At 37.6% G+C, this 23,804-nt stretch overlaps 4 protein-coding genes across 9 annotated transcripts; 3 read left to right on the top strand and 1 right to left on the bottom strand.

Moving 5' to 3' along the window:
- Positions 1-77: 77 nt before the first annotated feature.
- LOC136343609 (titin-like) lies at positions 78-15,927 on the bottom strand. Of its 3 annotated transcripts, none has more exons than XM_066290443.1 (19): positions 15,587-15,927; positions 14,027-14,293; positions 11,265-13,980; positions 11,063-11,210; positions 10,648-11,004; positions 10,398-10,586; positions 10,139-10,346; positions 9,907-10,086; positions 9,717-9,861; positions 9,375-9,655; positions 9,150-9,313; positions 8,193-8,237; positions 5,819-5,902; positions 5,352-5,759; positions 4,930-5,303; positions 4,707-4,881; positions 4,514-4,655; positions 3,829-4,394; positions 78-3,766 (listed from the first exon to the last, which is right to left on the bottom strand). In XM_066290443.1, the coding sequence occupies exons 1-19, from the start codon at positions 15,762-15,764 to the stop codon at positions 3,311-3,313; spliced, it is 7,083 nt and encodes a 2,360-aa protein (XP_066146540.1). In that variant the 5' UTR covers positions 15,765-15,927; the 3' UTR covers positions 78-3,310. The 3 variants fall into 3 exon arrangements, with proteins under 3 accessions (XP_066146540.1, XP_066146541.1, XP_066146543.1); XM_066290444.1 differs by having other exon boundaries at positions 4,514-4,652; XM_066290446.1 differs by having other exon boundaries at positions 4,514-4,643; positions 15,587-15,926.
- On the top strand, positions 98-2,817 carry waw (Translation factor waclaw). The gene is made up of 9 exons (XM_066290448.1): positions 98-239; positions 288-615; positions 898-1,116; positions 1,170-1,438; positions 1,494-1,733; positions 1,786-2,033; positions 2,082-2,314; positions 2,367-2,579; positions 2,633-2,817. Exons 1-9 carry the CDS (start codon positions 172-174, stop codon positions 2,756-2,758), a joined length of 1,944 nt encoding a protein of 647 aa, XP_066146545.1. The 5' UTR covers positions 98-171; the 3' UTR covers positions 2,759-2,817.
- A 952-nt stretch (positions 15,928-16,879) lies between the features above and the next one.
- On the top strand, positions 16,880-21,953 carry eIF5 (eukaryotic translation initiation factor 5). 4 transcript variants are annotated; one of them, XM_066290566.1, is made up of 10 exons: positions 16,880-17,071; positions 17,454-17,567; positions 18,676-18,900; positions 19,784-19,874; positions 19,933-20,245; positions 20,299-20,436; positions 20,491-20,640; positions 20,693-21,418; positions 21,469-21,591; positions 21,646-21,953. In XM_066290566.1, exons 5-10 carry the CDS (start codon positions 20,174-20,176, stop codon positions 21,766-21,768), a joined length of 1,332 nt encoding a protein of 443 aa, XP_066146663.1. In that variant the 5' UTR covers positions 16,880-17,071; positions 17,454-17,567; positions 18,676-18,900; positions 19,784-19,874; positions 19,933-20,173; the 3' UTR covers positions 21,769-21,953. The 4 variants fall into 4 exon arrangements, with proteins under 4 accessions (XP_066146663.1, XP_066146661.1, XP_066146664.1 ...); XM_066290567.1 differs by lacking the exon at positions 16,880-17,071 and adding an exon at positions 17,108-17,252; XM_066290564.1 differs by lacking the exon at positions 18,676-18,900.
- A 135-nt stretch (positions 21,954-22,088) lies between these two features.
- Positions 22,089-23,785, top strand: LOC136343685 (RNA-binding protein 41-like). The gene is made up of 3 exons (XM_066290569.1): positions 22,089-22,584; positions 22,639-23,486; positions 23,537-23,785. The coding sequence occupies exons 1-3, from the start codon at positions 22,439-22,441 to the stop codon at positions 23,629-23,631; spliced, it is 1,089 nt and encodes a 362-aa protein (XP_066146666.1). The 5' UTR covers positions 22,089-22,438; the 3' UTR covers positions 23,632-23,785.
- The last annotated feature ends 19 nt before the right edge of the window (positions 23,786-23,804 follow it).

Here is a 23,804-nt window from a genome sequence, read left to right as displayed (position 1 = left end):
GAAAAGTACATATATTACACTGCTTGACAAATGTTAAAAATTAGAAGTTGGAAAAAGTGAGGTTCAGATAAAAGAAAAAATAATAATTCAGGAGTTTAACGAAAAATACAATTTCCTGCACGAAACTCATACTTCATTCAATCTCTACGTGAATAAGTGCCCAATTGCATAATGTTTAATCGCGTGTTTACCATAATTTTCTCCAGAAATCATCACAGAAAACTAAAATTCGGAAGAAGGTACTCAACGCTACACTCTAATTTCTAGTCCTAAAAATAATTTTATAGACCCTTGACTGCCTTACCAAGGAGGCTGTATAGCGACGTTAAATCCGAAGTGGATTTCACAAGCATACCAGTAGATAGAATAAGAAATTTTAGTATAATTGCTCATGTAGATCATGGTAAAAGCACTTTAGCTGATAGGCTCTTAGAAACCACTGGGGCTGTTAAACCAAACAGCGGACAAAACCAGATACTTGATAAGCTCCAAGTAGAACGAGAAAGGGGTATTACAGTTAAAGCCCAAACAGCATCATTATTGTTCAAGCACAAGGGTGATCAGTATCTATTGAATTTGATTGATACCCCTGGACATGTTGACTTTTCAAATGAGGTGCGTTCTAAACAGATTGAATATAACTAATTATATTTATAGTAAATTAGACAACTTTATTAATGGGGAGTGCCTTGAGTAGGCCTTTTATTTAAAATAGAATATATAAATTTTGACATATATTCTTTCCTTCAGGAAAAGGAGTTTGATAAATACAGGAATGTAGGCAGAAACCTTTGTGATAGATTCAAAGAAAGATTCTAACTTTTGTGATAATAGTTAAATCATTAAACAGGATCTAATATTTATTTTGTATAAGTAACTCCAAACTCTATTATCTAGGTATCACGGTCCCTCTCAGCATGTCAAGGAGTTATCCTTCTTGTAGATTCCAATGATGGAGTGCAAGCACAAACTGTAGCTAACTTTTATTTGGCCTTTGGTAATGATTTAGTTACAATTCCTGTGTTGAACAAAATAGACCTCAAAAACGCCGACCCAGAAAGAGTCTCAAAACAACTGGAAACCTTGTTTGACATGGACCCAAGAGAAATATTGAGGGTCTGTATAGTGTACAGTTATCCAGGTTTTTGTAATGTATCATAAACACCCAGATATCAGCAAAATTGGGCAAGGGAATAGATTCGGTCTTGGAGGCTATAGTGACACGATTACCTTCCCCAAAAGTGGATAGAAATGGGGCTTTTAGAGCTCTACTTTTTGACAGCTCTTTTGACAAATACCGAGGGATTTTATCTCTAATTTTTGTTAAAGATGGCGTTTTAAAGGTGGGAGATAACATTCAGTCGTGCCACACAAAAAGGGAATATGAAGTAAAAACACTTTCTTTGTTAAGGCCTCAAGAGGTAGAAGTTGACACACTGTAGGTGTTTTTTTTTTACTCCCTACATCACATATACTGAGTAGTTGTTATTTAGAGTAGCAGGTCAAATTGGACTCATTGGTTGCAACATGCGTTCAAGTGTTGAAGCACATATAGGAGACACTATTCATATATCTGGGCAAAATATTGAACCTCTGCCTGGTTTTAAACCAATGCGGCCAATGGTATTTGCAGGAGTTTATCCAATAGATCAATCTCAACATGTCAATTTACGAAATGCTATTGAAAAACTCACTTTGAACGATTCTGCAGTCACTGTATCCATTGATTCAAGGTGAAAACTAAAATTTAAACTACCTCTTTAAAATTAATTGAAAGAAATTTAGTCCAGCTTTAGGTCAAGGGTGGCGACTAGGTTTTCTAGGGCTTCTCCACCTTGAGGTGTTTTCCCAAAGATTGCAACAAGAATATGGAGCTGAGGCTATCTTAACAGCTCCTTCAGTCATTTATAAGGTAAAGTTGAAACAGACCAAACAGAATAAGAAAGATGGGAAAGATGTTGTGCCGGTTAATAATCCCGCGTTGTGGCCGGATGCGCAGTTGATTGAGGATTGTTTGGAACCCATGATATTGGGTGAGTAATACATAAATTGTTATTGGTTATTTTCTATGATATTGCTAGGTACTATAATATCACCCCTCAAATATTTGGGAGCAATAATGACGTTGTGTCTGGATCACAGGGGGGTGCAGAGAAACGCCACTAACATCGACAATGATCGCGTAATGTTACAATATGAGCTGCCGCTCGCGGAAATCATAATTGATTTCCATGACTCATTGAAGTCCGTCAGTTCTGGATATGCTAGCTTTGATTATGAAGATAATGGATACCAAAGCAGTCCTTTAGTGAAGGTTTGTTCCATTAATTTTATCACAGAACAGTGATAATAGGTTCATTTATAAGATGAACGTTTTGCTCAATGGAAGCGTAGTGGAGGAATTATGTACCATTGTGCATATGTCCAAAGCTCAGACAATAGGGAAAAAATTAGTGCTCAAACTCAAAGAAATGATTCCTAGACAAATGGTCAATATAGCCGTTCAGGCCGCTATTGAAGGAAAAATTGTAGCTCGGCAGGACATTAAAGCGTTCAGGAAAGATGTAACTCAGTGGTTGGTAAGTTGTATTGAGACTAGGGGGATGTTATAGTTTTGATTAATCTTATTTAGTACGGAGGAGATGTAACAAGGAGGAAAAAGCTTTTGGCACAACAGGCGGCTGGGAAAAAGAAAATGAGGATGATTGCCAATATTTCAGTACCAAAGGATACTTTTATTAATGTCCTGAAGAAGTAGCAGGGGATTCCCATGAGACTTATGATTTTTTAAATTGAAATATACTAATTCAAGAGTTACTTTGGCGTTAATAAGTTTAAAATGCTTTGCGGACATAATTATTGATATCATAGAAAAAGTGGACGCAGCATTGATATTTTTAGTTTTTCCGATTTCTTTTAGGTTTCCGGGTTATATTTGACAACTAATAAATCACGTCTTGCTGCTACATATTATGATTTTGTCTTCAGTAATATTTTGGTTTACACCAACAATGTATTTAAATAATAAATATTTTGTATAAAAATTTCAGAAGTGGCTAAGTTCCATCGACTCATATAGGGTGATTTACCATGCCTTTTTAATGTTTCATTGTTTTGTGTTTCGTGTTCGTATTAAAAAAAGAGTCCAACCACCTTTACGTCAGAAGCACTTTAATAGAGCCCGCAATTTCAACGCCTCAAAACCGATGACTTGGATTTGTTTCTCCTATTAGAAACTCAGGTGTAAAAGCATTGAAAGGTACACTCAACGGCAGAATATCTTTTAGACACAATAAAATCTTCTCTGATCTTATGCTTTCACCGGCCCCTCACTAACACTCACCAAAACCACCGAATCGCTACTACTCGCGTCATTTTCAATAATCATCACATCCGAATCCGTATCCCGAATTCCGTTTTTCAATCCCTTTGAAGTGCATTCCTTGCAATTCGAGTCGTCGCACTCGGACCCGGTACTGGACCCGCTTGAACCCGATTCTGAATCTGAATCCGACCCACTACTGGATTCGTTGAACTCGGCATAAAAACTGGGGATTTTAATTTCGTCGTAACACATGGTATTCAGTGGCAGATTATTCAGCTCGGTAGGCGTGAATTCTCTGTAGTGATCGATGAACTGACCAGGAACAAGAGTTACAGGATAATGACCTGTTTTGGGTGTGGTCAAGATTTTTCTTTTCATACGTGGGTAGTGGATAGTGAAGGTTTGTAGGTCCATGTAAGCTCTTCTTTGTTCCCTTCTTGTCTGGAATTATTTAAAGCGAGTGTTATAAGCTTTGAAGACTACAAAAACCGATGTAAACTCACTTTATTGAATTGTTGATTCCAAGACGACACCGACTGCACCGCCTGCTCCATAAGGTCCATCTTATCAAAGCCAGGTTTTTGAGAAACTTGATTCAAAGCTCGCTGTTTACTCGCCAATTCGCGGGCTTGTCGCTCCCTTTGCGCCCTACAGTATTCTTCATACTTATCTTGAAAGTCCGTATACATTATATCCAAGATATCCTGAGCTAGAACTGCGGTCAAGCCCAAATCGCACTGGCGCTCCGTCACCTGGTTATTTTCCTTGAGAAAATCGCGTTCCTGCATATCCACTGTACGCCTGGTCACGTTGGGGTACTTTCTCTTGAATGATTTTATGCCTAGAAAATGGGTGACCTGCTCTTGCAGCATGAAGGGACCTTGGCCATTCCACGAGTACTCGGCCAGTTGATCTGCAGTAAATACTGATTCGAGGTCCTGGAAAACTTCCATTTTTGGTGTTTTGGTGCGGGATTTGCCTCCTTCTGTGCCTACGCTACCCTGTGAATCTTCCACTAGGATATCTGGGGCGGGGATTGTTTGTTTGGCAGGCGTGTGAGATCTTGAACCTGTAAGGCCCAAATTTTTAAAATGAGACAGAAGCCACCGAAATGCGGGGTTTAAGATTTAAAAAATATATATTAGAAGAATCGAGAAGTCGGGATTCAATCATCTGATTATTACTTACTTCGGAAATCGGCACTCATCCTTGTGTCTTCGTCTAGCATCACCACATCCTCGCTTCCCACCGATTTCACCGCTGTTTCTTCCAGTGGATCCACCACCATTGATTCTGATGGCTGAGCAGATGATTTTATCTGCGTGAGCTGCTGCAATTCAAACCTAACATCATCGAAATCTCAAAAATTATCAAAACTTACCTCTGGTTTATCTTTCTCGGAATTATCATCTTCCACTGCAATCGGCTGTCTAATATTTACTCCTACTTTTCCAGGACTAAACAAACCCGTCAGGCCCTTTACTGTGCCCTCTAATTCTTGCACCGGTGCATCGATAAGAGATATCTGAGGTTTCGGCACTCCATATCGTCCATACCTAAATTAAAACTTTGAAATTTCTAAAAATAATGGCACGTTTGCGGACCTCCTTGTAGCTCTAGATTTCTCTGAAGCGGCCTTCTCGGCTTCTTCTGCAGCTTTCCTCGCTTCCCTCTGTTGAGCTGCCTGTTCTTGTCGCTTTTTCTTTACTTCAGCCGCTCGCGCCAGCTTTTCCATACGTTTCGCACGGCACTTTTTAATTGCCTCTTGTTTCCTCTGCAAGACGTATTCTCTCCTTTTTTCCGATTCGCTGTCTCCCTCTGACTCCTCCTCCTCCTCCTCCTCTTCCTCCTCTTCGTCAGACTCTTTGTCGTCGTCGTCGATTACTATTATTTCCGGATCTACGGTTTTGCTTGAGGGCAATTTTGACACAGAATCGGCGTCTTTTGATTGGGCTTGCGAACTATCAGTTTTCTCTATCTATAACAAAACTTCTTCTATTCCCGCCTTGTCAACAGAAAATTTTACCTTAGACTTCTTGGCCTCAACGCCAGTGTCATCGGCCTTTTCAAGGGCTCTTTTCCCTGGACTGTTTTTTTTCGGGCTAGGTCCAGTTACCTCGACAATAGTAACACTGGAAGCGGTGCTTGAAGCAGGGGACGCAGGCTCATTGTCGCTGGCTTGACTGGCTCGTTTGGGGTTGCTCCTAATTTGGGCCGCCTTCTTCACCTCTTCGGCAACTTTCTCCGGGGATTTTTCAACGATCCGCTCTACCTCCCTCTGTTGTTGTGCCTTTTGTCTCCTCGTGGTGACTTCGAGTTTCCTAGGAGTTCTCTTCGTAAGCTCTGCAGACGACTCGTCCTTAGTGACAATTTGCTGAGCGAGTTTTATCACCTCCTCTTCTACTAACTTCTGCTGCGGCACCGATGCCTCCTCCTGAGAGCAATCCAACCTCTCACCGACCCCCTTTTTGGCCCTAAATTTACCTTGCTTACCGGTAGTTTTTCTACATGAGGCGGCAGCTGCTGCACGACATCCTCGTTAGTTTTCAGCGGTTGCTTAGCCTTCCCCTTGTCCTCCTGCAACAGAAATGAGTTTTATTAGTTAAAGAGCTGTTCACAAACATGAGTGGATTATTGCTAACAACGATTTACTGCGCGGGAGCGAATACAGAGGTCTTGAAGTTGCAAGGAGATGGTCCGCTCATATTTGTGGCCAACTCTTTAGAGCTGTTCTTGGAGCTTAATTTTGAACATAGCATAGATTCTGCATCTATGCTATGTCTCTTACTTACATATAGTCAGTACCAATTTTTGCAATTCGTCGTGAATATATTTAGAGTTCAAAATGCGAGGTGTTTACATATAGCGACTAATATGACTAAGTCGCCAATTGATGACGTAACAATTACTGCAGCGATAAACATTTCAACGCAGAAAACAATTTAGTTTAATCTCGTCGATACGTTTAATCAGATACATATTTAAATTTACGTTAGTCTAATAATTAAATCCCACGAAAACGTTGTAGAAACAATACTTACATACGGTACAAGGTTACTGATTCAAAGCGAACGCTCGGGCTTACAGGAGTTTAAAGAATTAATGCGAAAGCTACATCGAACGAACAGAGACGACCGAAATGGTATCAAACTGAATATGTATTTTTTATGATTATCAGGAAATGTTGCTCAAATATGTGGCTGGTCCGTGCGGTGCACGCTTCAAATTCATATTATGTTCAACTGCCTGACGAGTATTACTAATAATTCCTGCGATCAGTTCGTTGAATTCGAGCAAATATATTTGGATACATCACGCAATAGCTACGCTGAGCCCATTTGGGGCCGATGCAAGAATCACGTTGCTTACTACTTTGCCTTAGCGAGAACTGGTAAAGGGGAGTTGTGTATGCCCATGATGTCGAAACTTCTACTTACAGAGAACCGGCTAAAATAGAACGAAAATATTCTTTCTGAAGGCACAAGCAGGTGAATTATTAGTCGTTATTTTTAGCTTAGATATGGAATGAGTATGCATGTATATTCCGAATGTGTTGCGCCGACCGTTTCAAGTTCCCTGCTGCGTCGATATTACAAAACGGAGATTCCCAATAAAAATTCGTCTTCTGCATTAAGAACATTTATTAGAAGTAGAAAAATACGAATTTGCAACACAGAATGAAAAACCTCGTCGTGCGTCTGTTTTGAAACGAAATGTAGAATACATTTGGTTCATCAGTGCCTACAAATATTAAAACTCAACTTTCTAGTTGTCTCTAAAATATTTTGTAAAATGTTATGTAAATGTTTGCTTTAAACTCGCGGAATGTCCATATACATATATCATACAAACTACGGGGGGGTGGGGGGTTAAAAAGCTAAAATGAGATTCTTAGGAAGTGTTTCTCATATTTTTTTTTCAGTACTTTGCACATTTTTAACAATTTGGCAGGCTAAAACCAAACAATCTGTGACAATAAGAAATGACAATTTATAATAAAAAACAGATACTGTGTAAACCTTAGCCCACAACACACGCATTCCAACATTATAATGATTGTTCAGAGGAAAAGTGGTACAATGTTGTCGGAACATTTGCTTTTGTGAGGGAACAATGTTAAGCAAAGCCACAACATGTACAATCTCACTCTATTCCTTTGAGAATTACACTCTACAGCTCTCGATCTATTTTTAACCACTCAAAAAGCCAAATTTAAATGTTCAAAAATTCACTTCCACCACTTTTCCCTCAAACAGCCCATATACAACTTAAGAACCTAAGAGTAATACATAAAAAATCTAAGTCAATACCGGACTTCTGTTACGCCTCTCAGATTAAATATATATTCACAAATCGTAAGAAATCGAGGATAACAGAAACCCCATAAACTTATTTTGAACAGCATTATTTAGAAAAACTAACCGAATATAAAATAACAGTTATACTCTTTTAGCGTAAATCACTATAAAAACATCAACAAAAAGTTCTCGGTGGGGAAGGAAGTACCAAAATGATGCAAAATAAATCGCGTCAAATTCACGACTATTTCGATCTCTTGCTACTTTTTCTCTTTTTCTTTTTGGCCTGCGGAGGAAATAAAAAAACACCCGATAAGTTGCCAAATTCGTTGGTAAGTTGTTGAGGCAGGGGTATGGTGTTTTTTACATAAGAATTTTAGAAGAATAGTTTGGACGAGACGTGGACTGAAAGCATCGAATTGCTAAACCTCTTGATTTTTTTTCCATTTTTTTCACAGACACTTTTACCAAATTAAATTTTTCCTTCCAAAGAATAAACTGTATGAACGTAGCTAATTTTTCAGATAAAGTCATAAAAGCTTAGTACAAAGTGTATCTAAAAAACATACCTTATTCCCTCCCATCCCTTGAAACTTCATTCCTTCTTCATTTTTCTGAAAAAAGCCTCTGAAGAAAATTCTCAATAAAGTGCACCTTTCTCTCAAAGACAAATCTGGTCCCCCGAAGTCTGATTTCATTTTCTATCTCTCAGAAAAAGTACCAAAAATTCACAACAATGCGAACAAAACACAGCTCTCCTCCTAGGTTAATCAAAGCCACTTGTACAAAATTCCTCCTTCGATAAAAATTAAATCAGATCTATCAAGGCCTGATTTTTATTGTTTATTTGACATCGTATCATAGAGAATAACAAACACAAAATAGATTGTTCAGATGACGAATTATCTACAAGGGATGTGGAGAGAAGAAAAATTGTAACCAACAAGTTTGTGATCTTAAAATGGACAGATCTTTACAACACTTTCTCACTTACTCAATAAGTGAAAATTTGAATTTAGGGGATTTCACAGGGCTTAGTTTTGGGACCTATATCGTTCCATGTACACTGTATTAATATGTCCTTAACACGATTATGGGGTGAATTCATACATAAAACGATATCCTAGCGAGATAGATAGAGCAAGCTTGCGAGCGATTCCTTAAACGAATGAGTCGAATAAAAAATTATGTACGCATGACAATCTACTAACAATTTAACTTTTAAATACCTGCAAAATACCTACTGCGTGGTAGTTTATCGGCTCCACAGTAAACACACATATTACTCGCTCTATTCTATTAGAATTATGAACTCATGTTTTATTATACTAGAATTATAGCGAAATGGCCGCAAAGTCCCTTCACTATACAATTGGACATGAAATATGTTGCGGTGTCTTTCAAAAACCGCACCACACTAATTTTTTGTCTCAAATTTCTGTAACCAACAAACACCAGACCCCAAGGAACCTCTCTACCGCTCCCGGATTAATATAACAACAATAAACTAATAAACAAACACTCACCTTTTCGGGCCTGACGATCTCTTCAACATGAATATCCGCGAGTTCCTCAGGTGGTGCTACATGCATTGGCGGCGGTCCTCGGTCGCCCATATTTACTCTACTACCTCGACCGCGAGCTCTAGACTTTCTGGGCTTGATACCCAAAGTTGCCATCACATTTAGGCCTGAAGCAAACAAAAGAATGAACCATTCGTATAATGAAATTTTTAAAGATAATTAAATTACCTCTGCAACTTCTCTTCGGTCGTCCACTGGCCGATGTCGCAGGCGTAGCTTCTGGAACTGTGGGAGTTAGTTCCACCCTTGAAGGGGTAGTTTGTGGTGGGGGCGGTAAGGGGGTAAGCTTATTGGTGTTTTTTCCTTTTGGCGGACGTCCTCGTCTCTTGGGGATAGTACTAACTGGTGTGGCTACGCCTACTGTTAGCACTGGAGAGGCGACGATATGGGTTGTTTCCGAGGCTAAATCTGCAATCTTGGAGATGGCTTGCGGAGGTTCTTGATGAGATCTGCAAAATATAAAAGAGTTTGTTTGATTTCCTTCTAAATTTCAAATTAATTTTTACTTACTTCACGTTCGTTTCAACACTATCAGGCTTATTCAAATCTGCATTGATTTTATCTGGACTAGCCGCGTTTCGTAGCCTTTTGTTCTTTTCCGGAATTTTGTCCTCGAGTGGCCTTTTCAGAGACGCCTCCTCCAAGTCTTTTTTAACTGCACAACAGTTTTAATTGTCTAAAAAACATACAAATCACTCACCTGCTCCACTAAAGTGACCACTATCCTTCCTTTGTCTTTTATTACTTTCTTCCCCTTCTTGCACTATATGAGTCTGACCTCCAGTAGTGGAAAACTTCAGCTTGATGGCCACTTTTTCCACCTTTTCCTCTTCCGGGTACTCCCTCTTCTTTGACTCTTTAATTGGAGAAGGCAGGCTTCCTGCAATCATAGCATTGCAATACCTTTTAAGGAATTTTCTCTGAATAAAAACCTTTGTTTATTTTTAACACAATTCTTTCCTTCACTTCCTCTAAATTTTCCGGTTCCGGTTCAGCAGGTTTAACCACCGGCTTTATATGTATCTTAGTGCTGTTCTGCTCTCTTTCTAACTGCATGGCCAGCTCCTCTTCATGTTTCTTCAAAGGTTTAATTTTCAGTTTTGGCGCTGCCGGTTCAGCGTCATTTTCCTGAGGTTTAACCTAAGTAAACATTATGATAAAAGAAATAAATTTGCATATAAACAAACTCACAACAGGCTTAATAGTGATTTTAGGACTAGATTTCTCCTGCTCAGTCTCTTCCGCCTCTTCAGTGTGGCGTTTTATCGGTTTAATGGTGACTTTCGGGGTGACCGATTCTTCCCTCTCCATTTCTACAGGCTTTGGAATCGGTTTAATGATAATTTTAGGATTGTGGTTCTTTTCAGCATCCCTAGACAACTGCAACATATGTAAAATCAATGAATCACCGGTAATTTTTGCATATAAACAAATAATTTACCTTTGGACTATGCTTCTTCACACTTTCCTCCGGTTTCACTACGGGCTTGAAAGTGATTTTCAATGACCCTAGCGTCTCTGCCTTTGTTTCAACAGGTTTTGTGACTGGTTTTATTGTCACCCTAGGGCTGCTGCATCTGGGACTTGTAGGAGAATAAGTTTTGGAGCTGCGAGTCCCAATTTTAGGACTGTGTTGTTGCTCAATTTGTTGCATTTTCGGTTTGATTATCAGTTTTCGAATTGGTTCCTCTGGCATGTCCAATGGCTCAGATTCCTCGTCAGGGTTATATACTTTCAGAATGGAATGCATTTTGTCTGCTTGTTTTGTAATTGTCATTTTTAAACTGCCCTTGTTGAGCTGCAAAGAACAAAAACTTGGTTCTGTAACTTACATATTAGAGAAAACTCAAACTTACCTCAGCCTCAGAACCAGTATTAATACCTACATCTTCTTCAGGATTTTTCACTGCTTTTATTGGTAATTTTGGACTATATATTCTTTCTCTCCTTTCAGTCTCCTCAATATTTATTGTCAGAGGTTCACTGACTTTATTATTTCCCCTCCTGAAAAACCACATTATATATGATACGAAACAACATCAAGATTTAAATGTTTACCTTGTTCTGCCTCGTAATGGTTTTTCTTCAGGTACTTGAATTTCTTCTTTAATTTCCTCTATTGGTGACACACAATTTTTTTCTGATTGTATTGGTTCAGTGTTTCCAACATTGTCAACTGCTACAACCATATCATCACTCTTCTCTAATTCAGGATTCACATTTTCTCTTTCATGAATATCATCCTCAACAGAAATACCTTCATTTGTGGCTTTAAATTTATTTGTTTCTGCTATGTCTTGAACATCACTCATAACTTTTGTATCCGTATTTATCTGTTCTGCTTCAGGTTCCACAACTTCTTCCTCACATTTACTTAAAGTTTCCTCAGATGAGTTATTTTCAACTTTCTCACCACCTTGTACCTGTACTATTTCAGGAATTTTATTTAATATCTCTATGGAACCTTTATCACTTCCTAGATTTTTAGTTAATGTCTCAAATGCAGTGAGTTCTAGTATAGGCACAACTTCAGGAACTGCCATTCCGCCATCTTCAGGTACAATTTCTTTAATTTCCTCGCTAGACGTTCCAACATTTTCAATATCGAAAGCGTCAGGCACATTCACAGTACTCTCGATATGTGACTTATCATCACTTTCTTTTAGTGTCACTTGTTGTTCTGCAACTTCACTTTCTAGGACTGGAACGCTTTCAACTTCAGAAGGCAAATTATCAGGGATTTGTACATTTTCACTCGTCTCGGTAACATCCTCAACAACCGCATTTGAAGTTCCTTCCATAGATACTTCCATAAAACCATCATCATAATTGCTTTGAGTACTATCAGTTATACTTGCTACCGCCATTCTTAAGGCTTCCATATCTCGAATTTCCTTCTCACTTAGGCGTCTTTCTTCTGACACTGGTGTAGTCTCATTCTGTAATGACGCTACTGCCAACATTGTTTCCAGATTTGAGGAAGGTTCTGATGGTGGAATAGGGAGTATTTCATCCATTATAACTACAGGTAAGTTTTGATCTTCTGCTGATGCCAAATCTGGGAGTTCACTAATTTCTTCAGGTATATTGATTAACTCTGACTGTTCTTCAGATTGTGATGGTACTATAGGTACGGTTACTGCTTCAGAAATATCAGAGTCTGATGACTCTTCACTTAAACACACCACTTTCTCTAAATCTTGCTCCACTGTTTTCCTTCGAACAATCATTTCTGGAAGACCGTCTTTCCTAAGTTCTGATGATATTTCTAAGCCTTCTGTTGCTTGATTTTCAATAACAGCATCAATTTCCTTAGGCAATGCCTCAGTTGACTCTAAGGGTTCGAAATGGGCAATATCAGAGGGTGGTTCATTAGGAAGACTTTCAGTGATTTTACCTTCAATATTATTAGTTTGGCTAACATTAGGTTCTGTAACCTCAACGGCAACATTTTCATCTACCGTCACCAAGTTGTCACTTTTAAGAGAAGGTATTTCAACATCTTCATTTGTCAGTTGTGCAGTTTCTATTACTGGCACCACTTTAGTTTCTGCTAAATGATCTTTGATAATCTCATCTTCGGTAATTTCTTTAATATGATCCTCTGGAACTTTTTCCACAGATTCTCTTTGTTTTTTTTCATCTTCAAGTTCCATCACAACTGGGGTGACCTGAATTTCTTCTTCTGTTACAGGTGCGGTTTCAGGCAATTCAGTAATTTCCACTTCTGAAGTTGTGGTTTCTTCCAGTAATTCAGTGTTTTTTAATTCTAAAATTGTTGCTTGTTGAGGCACCTCAGTGATTTCCATTTCTGAAACTGCTGTGTTTTCAATTAAGGGTTCTTCCTTTGACTCTTCAATTGCTGACACAGATTCTTCTGGAACAATTTCTTCCATAGAAGTATCACTTTCTTCAATTGTTTCTTGTGTGTCTGCTGCAGCATTACATTCAATTCCTAAGTTAGAACCACCTGTTTCAATGTGAATCTCCTTCTGAGCAGCAGTTTGTAGAAGAGTTTCATCTTTAAAAGACAAATCAGTAATAGGTTCTTTTGTACTTTCTAAAGCTTCATTTTGGTCTTCTTCTAAAGATGAAACAACCTCCTGGACTTCAGATTTGACACAGCTGTCAATGGAATTAGGAATTTCAAATTGAAATGCCTCTTCCTGAATATGCTTATCAAGATTGCTTTGTTTCTGAGAATCATTGCTCAATTCTTCAGACAACAAAACATTGGTTTTTGTAGTTTCTTCTTCAGCTGCCATATCTGCTTGAATCTCTTTTGTGGGCTCAACTATTGTATCATCATTTTTGTCAATGGGAACATTTTCATTCCCTTGGAGAGCATGCACATTAATTTGAATATTTGAAGTTAATTCCTCAGATATAGTTTTAACCTCAATTGTCTCGACAGGTTCTTCTATTACAGAATTAGCTGTGTCTTGAAGTGCCTCTTTACTTTCCTTTATCTTTTGATAGGGGTCTTCTAATGCTGATATTTCTGGTTTATCTTGTGAATTGGAACTATCATTTTGGGGTTCAGCAAGTGCAAATGCATCTTCAGGTTTTGAAAAATCAGCTTTAGAATTTTCAACTATAGCTTCAGACTCAACTGTAACCTCGGCATTTATTGAATGTATTGAACCTTCCTTAACTTCACTATCAGTATCCTCTATTGCTAAAACCACAGATTTTTCTGTTACATTAACTGTATTACTTGAGACTTCACTTTCAATGTTTTCAGTGGGTATCACATCTTCAATGGCTGAAGAAACTAAACAAAATTATAAAAAAAGTCTTTTGTTCTACAGTATTCTTACCCTCAGTCTTTGGCTCGTTTGCAACAGGAGATTTAACAGGGACATTAAATGAATCTGTAGATTCTCCTAATAATGTCTCAAGATCATTAACTAAATCGTCAACATTTTCTTCAATCTTCTCATGTGAGCCTGCCATCATAGACATTCCTAGAAGCTCAGCATCTGTATCAAAAGTGGAGGAACTCTTGTCTGATGTCTCAGTTATACTGGTATTTAATTTTGTTGGATCCATGTCACATGAAGTGCTACTGATTGAGTCTTCTGAGACTAAAAATCAAGTTGCTTGCAGTTTGAAGTTTATTTACCCTTAATCATTATCTGCCATTATGAAAATTTAATAGTTGGTATTTCAAAAGAATATAATCCACCCAGCTTAAAGCTCTGTATACCTTTCAATGACAAGAAATAATTAAACATTTAATTTGACATTCTTCAGTATATCAACTACAATAAATAACAATATAAAAAAACATAATTTAAAATATTGTTTCTTCTTATATATCATTCTTTACCTATCAGCACAGACCTTGTTATGATTTATGCCCCATAGTTTCCATTTGCAGAGATTTAGAATATTTGCAAGCTCAAAAGGCTTGTTCATTTTACCTATTTTTACATCGTGATCTTGAATTGGTAATCTTAATTTATATACAGTACAAACATTTCTTTATTTTTCCATTGGTGAAAAATGGTGGATTAGGTAGTGGATAGCTTAATAATGCTTTATCTAGCAATTAATCCTTGACACTTAATGAAAGTATAGAAATATTGTCCAATTTATGAAAATAAACACGCAATAAAATTGAATGAAATGGGACACTATGGATCTCTGATAAAATGGCCATATAACCCTTTCTTTCTTTTTCCAGGCTTTGGTCTAATTCTCAATAATAATATGTCTCACATATATTTATTGTATCTAGCATTTAAACTGAGAACATTTTTTGATGCCCTTTTGGCTTTTTGGGTAATGGCCATCTGATATTCATCCATATCAAATTCCATTAATATCTTTGAAGATATTTTACTCATTTTCAACAGTTTTTGTAATTGCATCTTAGTTAATCCATAGCATTTCATGTTGTCCATATGCATGAGATGGTTTATTGTATGTAAGGAAGTAATAACACTCAGTAATTCTACATTGCCTTACTATTTAATTGACATTTAATTAATATGAATCAGAATGCATTATTTTGACACTAATATTCCTAAATGAAAGTGCTACAAGTTAGAATATATATTGTGTTGTAAGTTATTCATTATTCCCATTTGTAACAGCCAGCAACCTTCAGCCAGAGACAGTAACTTGGACTTTGAAGACCGCAGTTACTCTCTTTGGCGCCTCCGCCATTATTTTACCTTTATTAGAAAAAGATCACTAAGTTTGAATGGAATATTTTACAAGGTTGCACTTGAACATTAAGGGTACCGATTGAACTGTTCTTTAAAGAAACTCAGGGTGATTTCTTGTTTACTGTATAGGGTCATTCAAGTTCAAAAGACCTGACGCCAAGCTATTAATGAAAAAATGGGCACTCATTTAACCACCATTCTTACCTAAATTGGTGCATTTGCTGGATGTGTTCGCGTCCGTAGACGAGGTGGGCAGAGTATCGTTTGAATCGCTTTTATCCCCGGCTTTTTCATCGTCGCTTTTTAACTGAAGATTGTCCATTACCGAACTGCTGGTTGAGGTTAACTCCTTCTCCATGTCTGAGCTTTTATCGCCCTCCATGGCACCCGGACGGCGCGACTATTCTTTTAGACGACAAATCCGACCAGTGACCCTTTAGAGATCACTACACTTGGAGGGAATTCAGGGAATACGGCACTTGGGCCTTAAAAAGTTTTTAACACAAACGACGGGCTAAAATAAAATCAACAAATTCCTCAAAAAATGCGCAGGCCCAACCGGTGGAGCAGTTACACGCATACGCGATTTAGAAATTTTTTGCGACGATGCCATTGTTAAGAATCTGAAGAAATTTATTTCATTCATTTAACTTCTTGATTCAATTTATAATAGGATTGGTTATTTTTGCATGACTTATTATTATATTCTTTAAATCCTATACAGTTTTGTTATCATTTTAAAGGATTAATTCGAGTTTGAACAATTATATTGCAACGAGTCGAAGCTATGGCAACCATGGCACAACGCTTTACACGGTTTTTCTCATTGTCAGAGCTCGGGGCCCCTGATTCCCCTGAAATTTGAAAGAAATGTCATTGGACCCATTCTCACTCTCGCATGTTGCTATAGAATTAGGCTCCTTGGAATTGATTCTATAGGAATATGTGAAAGTGGGAATTACGTTCTTAGGGACATTAATTGATCAAACAATTCAATTGGCGATGTTGATTGATCAAAAAATATCATTTTCATTCTCACATCAGTATCCGGGGCCCGATTATATATCAAAATGGGAAAGTAAGGACAAGAACTGTATCTAATGCAATAAACCAATGACATTTTTTGACCAGTCAAGGTCGCTAAATTCATGACAATTTGTCCTAAAAGCGCAACAAACTTAAAATAACGGTTATGCATTAAAATTTAGGCTCAAATTGGAAAATTTAGATAAAGTGTTACTTAGAAATGTCAAAAAGATTTGAAGCAACACATTTACTCCAAAAACATAAAAGAATAAAGTATTCGTAAAGGTAATAAAAACGCAGAGCATATCAGAAAGTTATGTTTAGGAGGCACCCTGTATATTACTTTAAAACTTAAGTACGAAAATTCACGTTAAAAACATTAAGATTAAGTTATTTGTTTATGCGTTAAGAAAAGCAGGACGGTGCGTTGTTGCCTTTCTGCTTCGCTGCTTTAGATTGCTATTGCGCTGTTGCTATTGCTATGGTGCATATGGCGATTGTGAACGTGGATCGTTTGGAAGTTAATATCTCATTTTAGATAATTTTGTGTTTTTTTATTAACAAAAATCAAGTTTTATAGCGATATATTCCATATTGTTCAGATTCAATAATTGGTGAACCCGGTTTCGTTCGTGTTTGTCGCTATACGTAAGCGACGGGGTGGTAAGTACGAAATGGAACGTGATATTGCATCAAGTTGAACCTAATGGTGTGGTTTGGGCATGCCGTGTTTGTTCAGATTATATTTTACATAATCAACGTAAGGAAGTCGGCAATTTCGTCGTTTTCGAACGTTGTATAGTACCGCAATATGTTCGTTCAGCTTAATGGAAAGTAGAATTATGTGCGTAAGTCCAGAAATAGTCAGTTCCAGCCATGCTCATGTCCTTATTTGATATCGAGTGTATCCTGAACGTTTAACATTGCACTAGATAGTTTTCATCGCATAATTATATTTTAGCCTTATCATTTGTATTAAAACTAATTATTTGTGTTCCACATAAAGCAGTGACAGGGAAACTTAAAACTGTAATTTTTCTTACAGAGATCTCAGTTTCTGGACTTGGGGGCCCAGAATACACAATTCAAACTTTGCTCACCAAAAGGAGTTCGTCCACTTGGGCGCTATCGTTTTATATGACTTTAGAACGATACAACGGTAAGTTATTCACAATATCTTGTTATTTATTATGTGTATAAACACAGTCATTCATATTAAAAAATATCTTATCAATAAACCTTTCCAATATGTTGGATTTATTGCTACTTTGTAACTTGATTCTGTGTAAGTGTTAAATAAGACGGTAAAGGCATAGAGCAAACAATCTCTTATGGGTTTATGAGGATTTAGGAAACCTGACGAGGATTAGCCTTCCTAAATCCTCATATTCTCATAAACCTTGCGCACTTGCTTTTTTAATTTTAATATAATATTTCAACATATTGGAGATAAGGAAATTTGGCAAAGGAAATGAAAGTTTGAAGAAGACCAAAAACAAAATCTGGCAACACATTTTTTGGACCCTTTAATTTAACAATAAATCCATCTTTTACTAGCACGTCCCTTCTATGTATTTGACTATCTAGCGGCCTATCTTTTCAGTGAGAGTACTTCCCCCAGATAATATAATATTAAAGTGGGGTCGCTAATTAATTATTTAACATCTTGGCAATTGTATAATTGTAATTAAAATGTGTGAAATGATAAAGACTTAGTTTCTGAGCTCTTAGGCAATGCACAGGTTCCTATGGGTATAGAGGATAGAATGTTTTTCCGACACGAAAGTGCTCCTGCATATTTTTCTGTAATGTGTAGAATCATTTAAACCAACATTTTTATAGGTAATGTTACAACCTTTTTGAAATACTTTTGGAAATATAGCAGTAGTGTCTGATAGCATCTGTCTAAAAACTCGTTATTCATCTAATTTTCGAAACTAAATTTCAAAGACCTCTTATTTCAATATACCAAGTGATTTCATTTAAAAAATGATTTTTTTATACAAAAGTACTGACTCTATGAGAATTGTGTAACTTTATGCAATCAGCAAGTGAGAGTGTTCTGCAAGTTTTGACTTTCTCTCAAAACTTAGAACAATAAAAGGAAGGTCAAGGGTTATAACAGCAGCGCTGCCTTAACTAAGTGTACACCTAATATTTAGGGCCACCTCTAACACGGTGATGCTCACACAAACTCATTATTTTCCCACGCATATTTTCCACCCCCAATGCGCGACAGCAGACGTGACCCTACCGAAAATTTCCAGATCGTCAGCGATCAATGTTCCGGGCCTGCGCCTTTGACGCGGTCTTTCCCTATCGAGATTTGCCATTATTTTTCGTTTCCGAGTGCGGCGAGTTTATTCTATGTGCAAAACAACCCCCTGGTCAAGGAGCCACCATTGCAGACCCCCAGCGAACGGCACAAGTGGGGCGCCCGATGCGCCCCCCGTTCTTACCCACAGAAGGCGCAGCCCTATATTTTGTATATGGTAGGTGACGTTTGATCGCAAAGTTCTCCCCCATTGTCCTCCATTTCTTTTGAATTTATGAAATATTCCCAATCTGTTTGCACCTTTCTTTCAGCAGGTGTTTAAAGACTGCCTCCAATTCTTTGGCATCATTAGGAAATATAGCAAACGATTTGATTGCTCTCCAAAGCATTTACGCGTGATTTTAACATTTTAAAATTTTTTCCGCAAAAAGTACCTAAAACACGTCGCTATTATGCAATTCACATGTCGCAATGGTTCTTTTCTATCTACTTTGAAAATTGCTCAGAATGGTCTAAAATGCCTCATCTATGCGTCAGTTTGTGTCGTCTTCACTGATGAACATCCACCTTGTTAATGGATAAAAGTAAAAAAAGAACACCGTTCAAACAGTAATTTGAGCGATGGCCAAAAGCAATGCAATGCAGTTCTTGAGGGCTTGAGGGGAGGAGTGCAAAATCTGGACTTAACTTTTTGTGTAATAATAAATTATGGTTTTAGCATGAAAGCTTTTGAAAAGTCCTTAAGCCTTTTAAGTGTCGCAGTCATCTACACTGTATGACTGTCACTTAATTAGGCAGCTTGTCAGTGTCGATGAGCATACTGAATATTCTATAATTTCTAACCATAAATTGTATTATTGTGAACATATATTCGGTAAGTGATATGTCATAAAAATCTCGTAAAAAGACCAATAAATACCATTAAGAAGTTATTAGAAACAGTTAAAGGTCGCCGCAATACTTTCACGTACTGAAACCGTATACACAGACAAACAATCTGTCCATTATCACTCCGTAATGTAATTTCATGTTTGTTTTGTTGTTGTAGGTCAGAGAGTGTCACTGAACGTCTTCTAATAAACAATCATTCTTTTTTGCAGAGACATCATTAACCAAAAATATAGTTGGGAGTTCAGGGCCCGAGCCAGCGAGGTGTATGACTTCGCAGCGTCGAAAGCTCCCCTCTTATAGGTATATTGTATTCTAAAGTGTGACAAAATCGTTTATGAATTCTATTTCCTCCTTTCAGGACTACAAAATTTTCTTCCAATAGGCACCGGAAACTTCAGCCTTTCAGAGAAACGTGACTTCTTTACGTTGGTTCACACAATATCACCGACCATCACGTTTTGTTTTTGTGTCCACGATTATCCAACCTCCAGCCCCCATCATTAAATCAGGACAGGCAATTAAATCCACCCTTCCTGCCCCGTTCCAGTTATCATTTCCAATAAACTCTTCCTTCTAATTCAGCCAAGAAACATCTAAAGATGAGTCTGAACGTTAATCGCAGCGTTAGTGATGTATTCTACCGTTACAAAATGCCGAAATTGCAGGCAAAGGTATGTTGATTGCTGTCTGAGTGATGTTAAGATAGATTGAGGGGTTTATGTAGGTGGAAGGCAAAGGCAATGGGATTAAGACCGTAATCGTCAACATGGCCGAAGTTGCTAAAGCTCTGGGAAGACCTCCAACCTACCCCACCAAGTATTTCGGCTGCGAATTGGGTGCTCAAACATTGTTCGATTTCAAAGTTAGTATTAGTATTTCCTCTCTTTACCAATTCTAACTTTTTTCCGCTATACAGAATGAGCGTTTTATCGTTAACGGGTCTCACGACGCAGTGAAGCTGCAAGACTTGCTAGATGGTTTCATCCGCAAATTTGTGCTTTGTCCTGAGTGTGAAAACCCAGAGACGGACCTTATTGTCAGCACCAAGAAGAACCAAGTGACTCAGGTAAGGTAATCAGGACCTCACAAGATTTTTCTTACCGTTGAGATTACAATAGGGATGCAAAGCTTGCGGCTACCACGGCGTCCTGATCAGCAACCATAAGCTGATGACGTTCATCTTGAAAAACCCCCCTAATCTCAATCCTGCCACTCAAGGCTCCTCGCTCACTGAGGGAAAGCGTAATAAACGAAGCAAAAAGACCAATGGCGAGGGTGGTCAAGAAAACGCCGACGATAGCGTCGATAATTCCTTAATGGAAACCTCTCAGGAGAACAACACAGGAGCTGGCGAAGAAGGAAATGACGAAGGTTGGACTGTAGATGTGTCAGAGGAAGCTGTACGTGCTCGTATGCAAGATCTCACGGATGGCGCCAAGAATATGACCATCAGTGATGACTTGGAAAAGACCGAGAAGGAGCGTATGGATATCTTTTATGCGTTAGTAAAGAGGAAACTCGAGACAGGCGTATTGGAAAAAACGGATGACCAGAAAGAATTGTTGGCGGAAGCTGAACGTTTGGAGATCAAAACGAAAGCGCCCCTGGTTTTGATGGAGCTGCTCTTCGATCAAAACGCTCTTCCGCAGGCCAAGAAGTACCGCCTGCTGCTTTTGCGTTTTACATTGAACGACAAAAAGGCTCAGCGTTACCTAATTGGGGGTCTGGAACAAGTGGTAGTGCTTCATAAAGACGTATTACTGCCCAGAGTCCCTGCGCTGTTGAAATTGCTCTACGACCTAGATATTTTGCAAGAAGCGTCTATTCTGGAATGGGCCGAGAAGGTAACGTTCCAGTAGATTGTGATAATGAGATTAAACACAATTTTCCTTAGATATCGAAAAAGTATGTTTCCAAGGAGATGAGCCAAGAAATTCATGATAAAGCAGCGCCATTTATTAAGTGGTTGAAGGAGGCCGATGAAGAATCTTCCGAATCTGACGAGTCTGATGATGATGTAAGAAGAGCTCTTTGTATCTGACCTACGGTTTTTGCAATAAATAATTTTTAGGTGGAGATCGAGTACAACGATCGCGCTCAAGTAACGCCTTTAAAACCGGCGACCGTCGTCACTCCCAAGGCGTCAAAACCCGATGAAGACGGTGTAGAAGACGTCGACATCGACGCTATTTAAGAGGTTTTCAAATTCCCAACACCGCACTATTGTTTCCTCATAAGGGAGTCTTTCTTTTTCTACATTACCTATTTTAAGGTGTTTATTTACATGATATAGATAGATTAATCTGTTTCTCGGAGGGAAAGTTCCACTGGGGTGCAATTTTATTATTGTTTTAATGTGAATTAAAGATTTGAACCGAAGTTTGTGTCATTGGAAGTAGTCATAATCGTATTAAAAAAAAAAGTGTAATTCTTTTAAATCGTAACGTGGTTTAATCCCAAATCGCATACCACTACAAAAACGTACCATAGTGGTACAGTAATCTAGGTCATAAACTGCCAGCGGTGTCGTTATATGGTTATAACTGTTTCGAGAGCGATGCTGGCAAAATAACTCGAATTTTGCAGTATTTTTTTCACGGCCAATTAAAGCAATTTAATATCTTAAATTTGTCGGCGCTACCTTATTTTCAAGATTGCCGTTAGAATCATTTTGACCCACATTTTTTGGGGTCCGGTTTTGAGGGTGGTGTCAAAGCAAAGCTCAACTCGTAACACTTAACCTCAAATTTGGATCTAAACATAAACAACATTTGCAAATAAAGATTTCCCTTCAAAATAACTACAATTTAGTTTTTTCGCAGCAAAATTTTACATATCTCTCCAATTAATTACTATCTCGGATAATGTATAATATCTTTAGCACTAAGTCCAGAAAGCGGACACACCTTCAAGAAGGAGAACCTCCTCCGAAGAAAGCTTGCTTTGAAAGAGATCTATTAGTTAAAGAACTTGCAAAAAACCAAAGAATAACCAACATAACTCTTACTGAGTAAGTTTTATTATTCGCCTACCTGGAGATTATTTATAACGGGCAGTTTTTCAGACAATTAAATAAAGTGAAATCATTCTCCACTAACCAGGAGTATGTCAAAGATATTGGAGAATGTTTGAGGGGTAAAACTAACCTGAAAGACTTCACACTGCTTGCAGAACAATTCAATGAAGACAATAAACTCAGGAGTTTTGGTCTTAGTGAGAGGGACCTTGAAATTTACAGGGACTATTCCACATTCTCCAACTGTGACTTTTGGTTAAAATATAAAGATGTAAATAGAGATGTTTTGGAAAAACAACTAAGCAGAGTGTTGGATACTGCAAAAAAAGTTAAACCTGAATTTAACAACCTCAATCACACACATGAAGCAGAGTCACCTCTAGATATGTTACCAAACTTAGAGAAAAGCTTTATGAGGACTATAGAAAACTGCTCTAAAAGCCATTTAAAAAAAATTAGAAAAAAGGCTCGATTATTGGGACAAGACATTGAAGCTTTAAATACCGAAAAAACAGCCTTAATTACTGTTGGGAACCCTATAGAGAAATTAAATAGAAACACTTTATGGGATGTATTAGATCAGCCTACACCATCTAACAAAATAATTTCAAAGAAAACTTATGCATGTAAGAGACAAAAACAGTATACAATTAAGGATGGGAAAATTATGGCACTAGAAGATACTGTAAAAAAGACAAAGTTATCAGTAGAGGAAATTCAAAATATTCCCAAGTTTTCTAATTATAGTAGTGGTAGTCAAAACAAGACATTGTTCATAAAAAATCTGTCAAAAAGAGTTAACAAGGAAGTATTGGAAAAATTCCTTGAAGGCACCAATTTACAAGGAACATATGTAATAAAAGTTTTAAGATGTCAAGCTTTTATTGAATTTCAAGGTAAATTTTAAGTTTTCAATTTTAAAAATTCTCAAATATGTCTTTTATAGAGGAAACTCAAGCACATAAAGGTTTGGATATTTTAAATGGTGTTTTAGTGGATGGTAAACCAATGATTGTTCAGTATAGTAACAAAAAACCATAAGTTTGTCTTATGAGGAAATATTGTAGTGGATAATTCTTATGGCCTCATAAATTTCAGTGCGAAACAATCGTTTTAAATCCATGTGCATTTACCAGTTTAAATTTATGACTAATTGATAAAAAGAAACAATAAAGCGACTTCTGTATACATTCTACACCATGTTTTCAGGCGGT

The sequence above is a fragment of the Euwallacea fornicatus genome, chromosome 15, assembly GCF_040115645.1.
Source record: "Euwallacea fornicatus isolate EFF26 chromosome 15, ASM4011564v1, whole genome shotgun sequence".
Taxonomy (NCBI): domain Eukaryota; kingdom Metazoa; phylum Arthropoda; class Insecta; order Coleoptera; family Curculionidae; genus Euwallacea; species Euwallacea fornicatus.
This window is presented reverse-complemented; position numbering and strand designations above follow the sequence as displayed.

Bases quoted from the DNA above. Each gene is read 5' to 3' on its own strand.
- LOC136343609 (XM_066290443.1), bottom strand. From the start codon at position 15,764: ATGGAGGGCGATAAAAGCTCAGACATGGAGAAGGAGTTAACCTCAACC. The intron at 13,981-14,026 runs GTAAGAATACTG...AATTTTGTTTAG, and splicing joins AAACGAGCCAAAGACTGAGG to TTTCTTCAGCCATTGAAGAT. The intron at 5,903-8,192 runs GTATGTTTTTTA...TTTCTGTTGCAG, and splicing joins AAGGGATGGGAGGGAATAAG to GAGGACAAGGGGAAGGCTAA.
- eIF5 (XM_066290564.1), top strand. From the start codon at position 20,174: ATGAGTCTGAACGTTAATCGCAGCGTTAGTGATGTATTCTACCGTTAC. The intron at 20,246-20,298 runs GTATGTTGATTG...GGGTTTATGTAG, and splicing joins TGCCGAAATTGCAGGCAAAG to GTGGAAGGCAAAGGCAATGG. The intron at 21,592-21,645 runs GTAAGAAGAGCT...AATAATTTTTAG, and splicing joins CTGACGAGTCTGATGATGAT to GTGGAGATCGAGTACAACGA.
- LOC136343685 (XM_066290569.1), top strand. From the start codon at position 22,439: ATGTATAATATCTTTAGCACTAAGTCCAGAAAGCGGACACACCTTCAA. The intron at 22,585-22,638 runs GTAAGTTTTATT...GCAGTTTTTCAG, and splicing joins ACCAACATAACTCTTACTGA to ACAATTAAATAAAGTGAAAT. The intron at 23,487-23,536 runs GTAAATTTTAAG...TGTCTTTTATAG, and splicing joins AGCTTTTATTGAATTTCAAG to AGGAAACTCAAGCACATAAA.
- waw (XM_066290448.1), top strand. From the start codon at position 172: ATGTTTAATCGCGTGTTTACCATAATTTTCTCCAGAAATCATCACAGA. The intron at 616-897 runs GTGCGTTCTAAA...TCTATTATCTAG, and splicing joins ATGTTGACTTTTCAAATGAG to GTATCACGGTCCCTCTCAGC. The intron at 1,117-1,169 runs GTCTGTATAGTG...ATAAACACCCAG, and splicing joins ACCCAAGAGAAATATTGAGG to ATATCAGCAAAATTGGGCAA.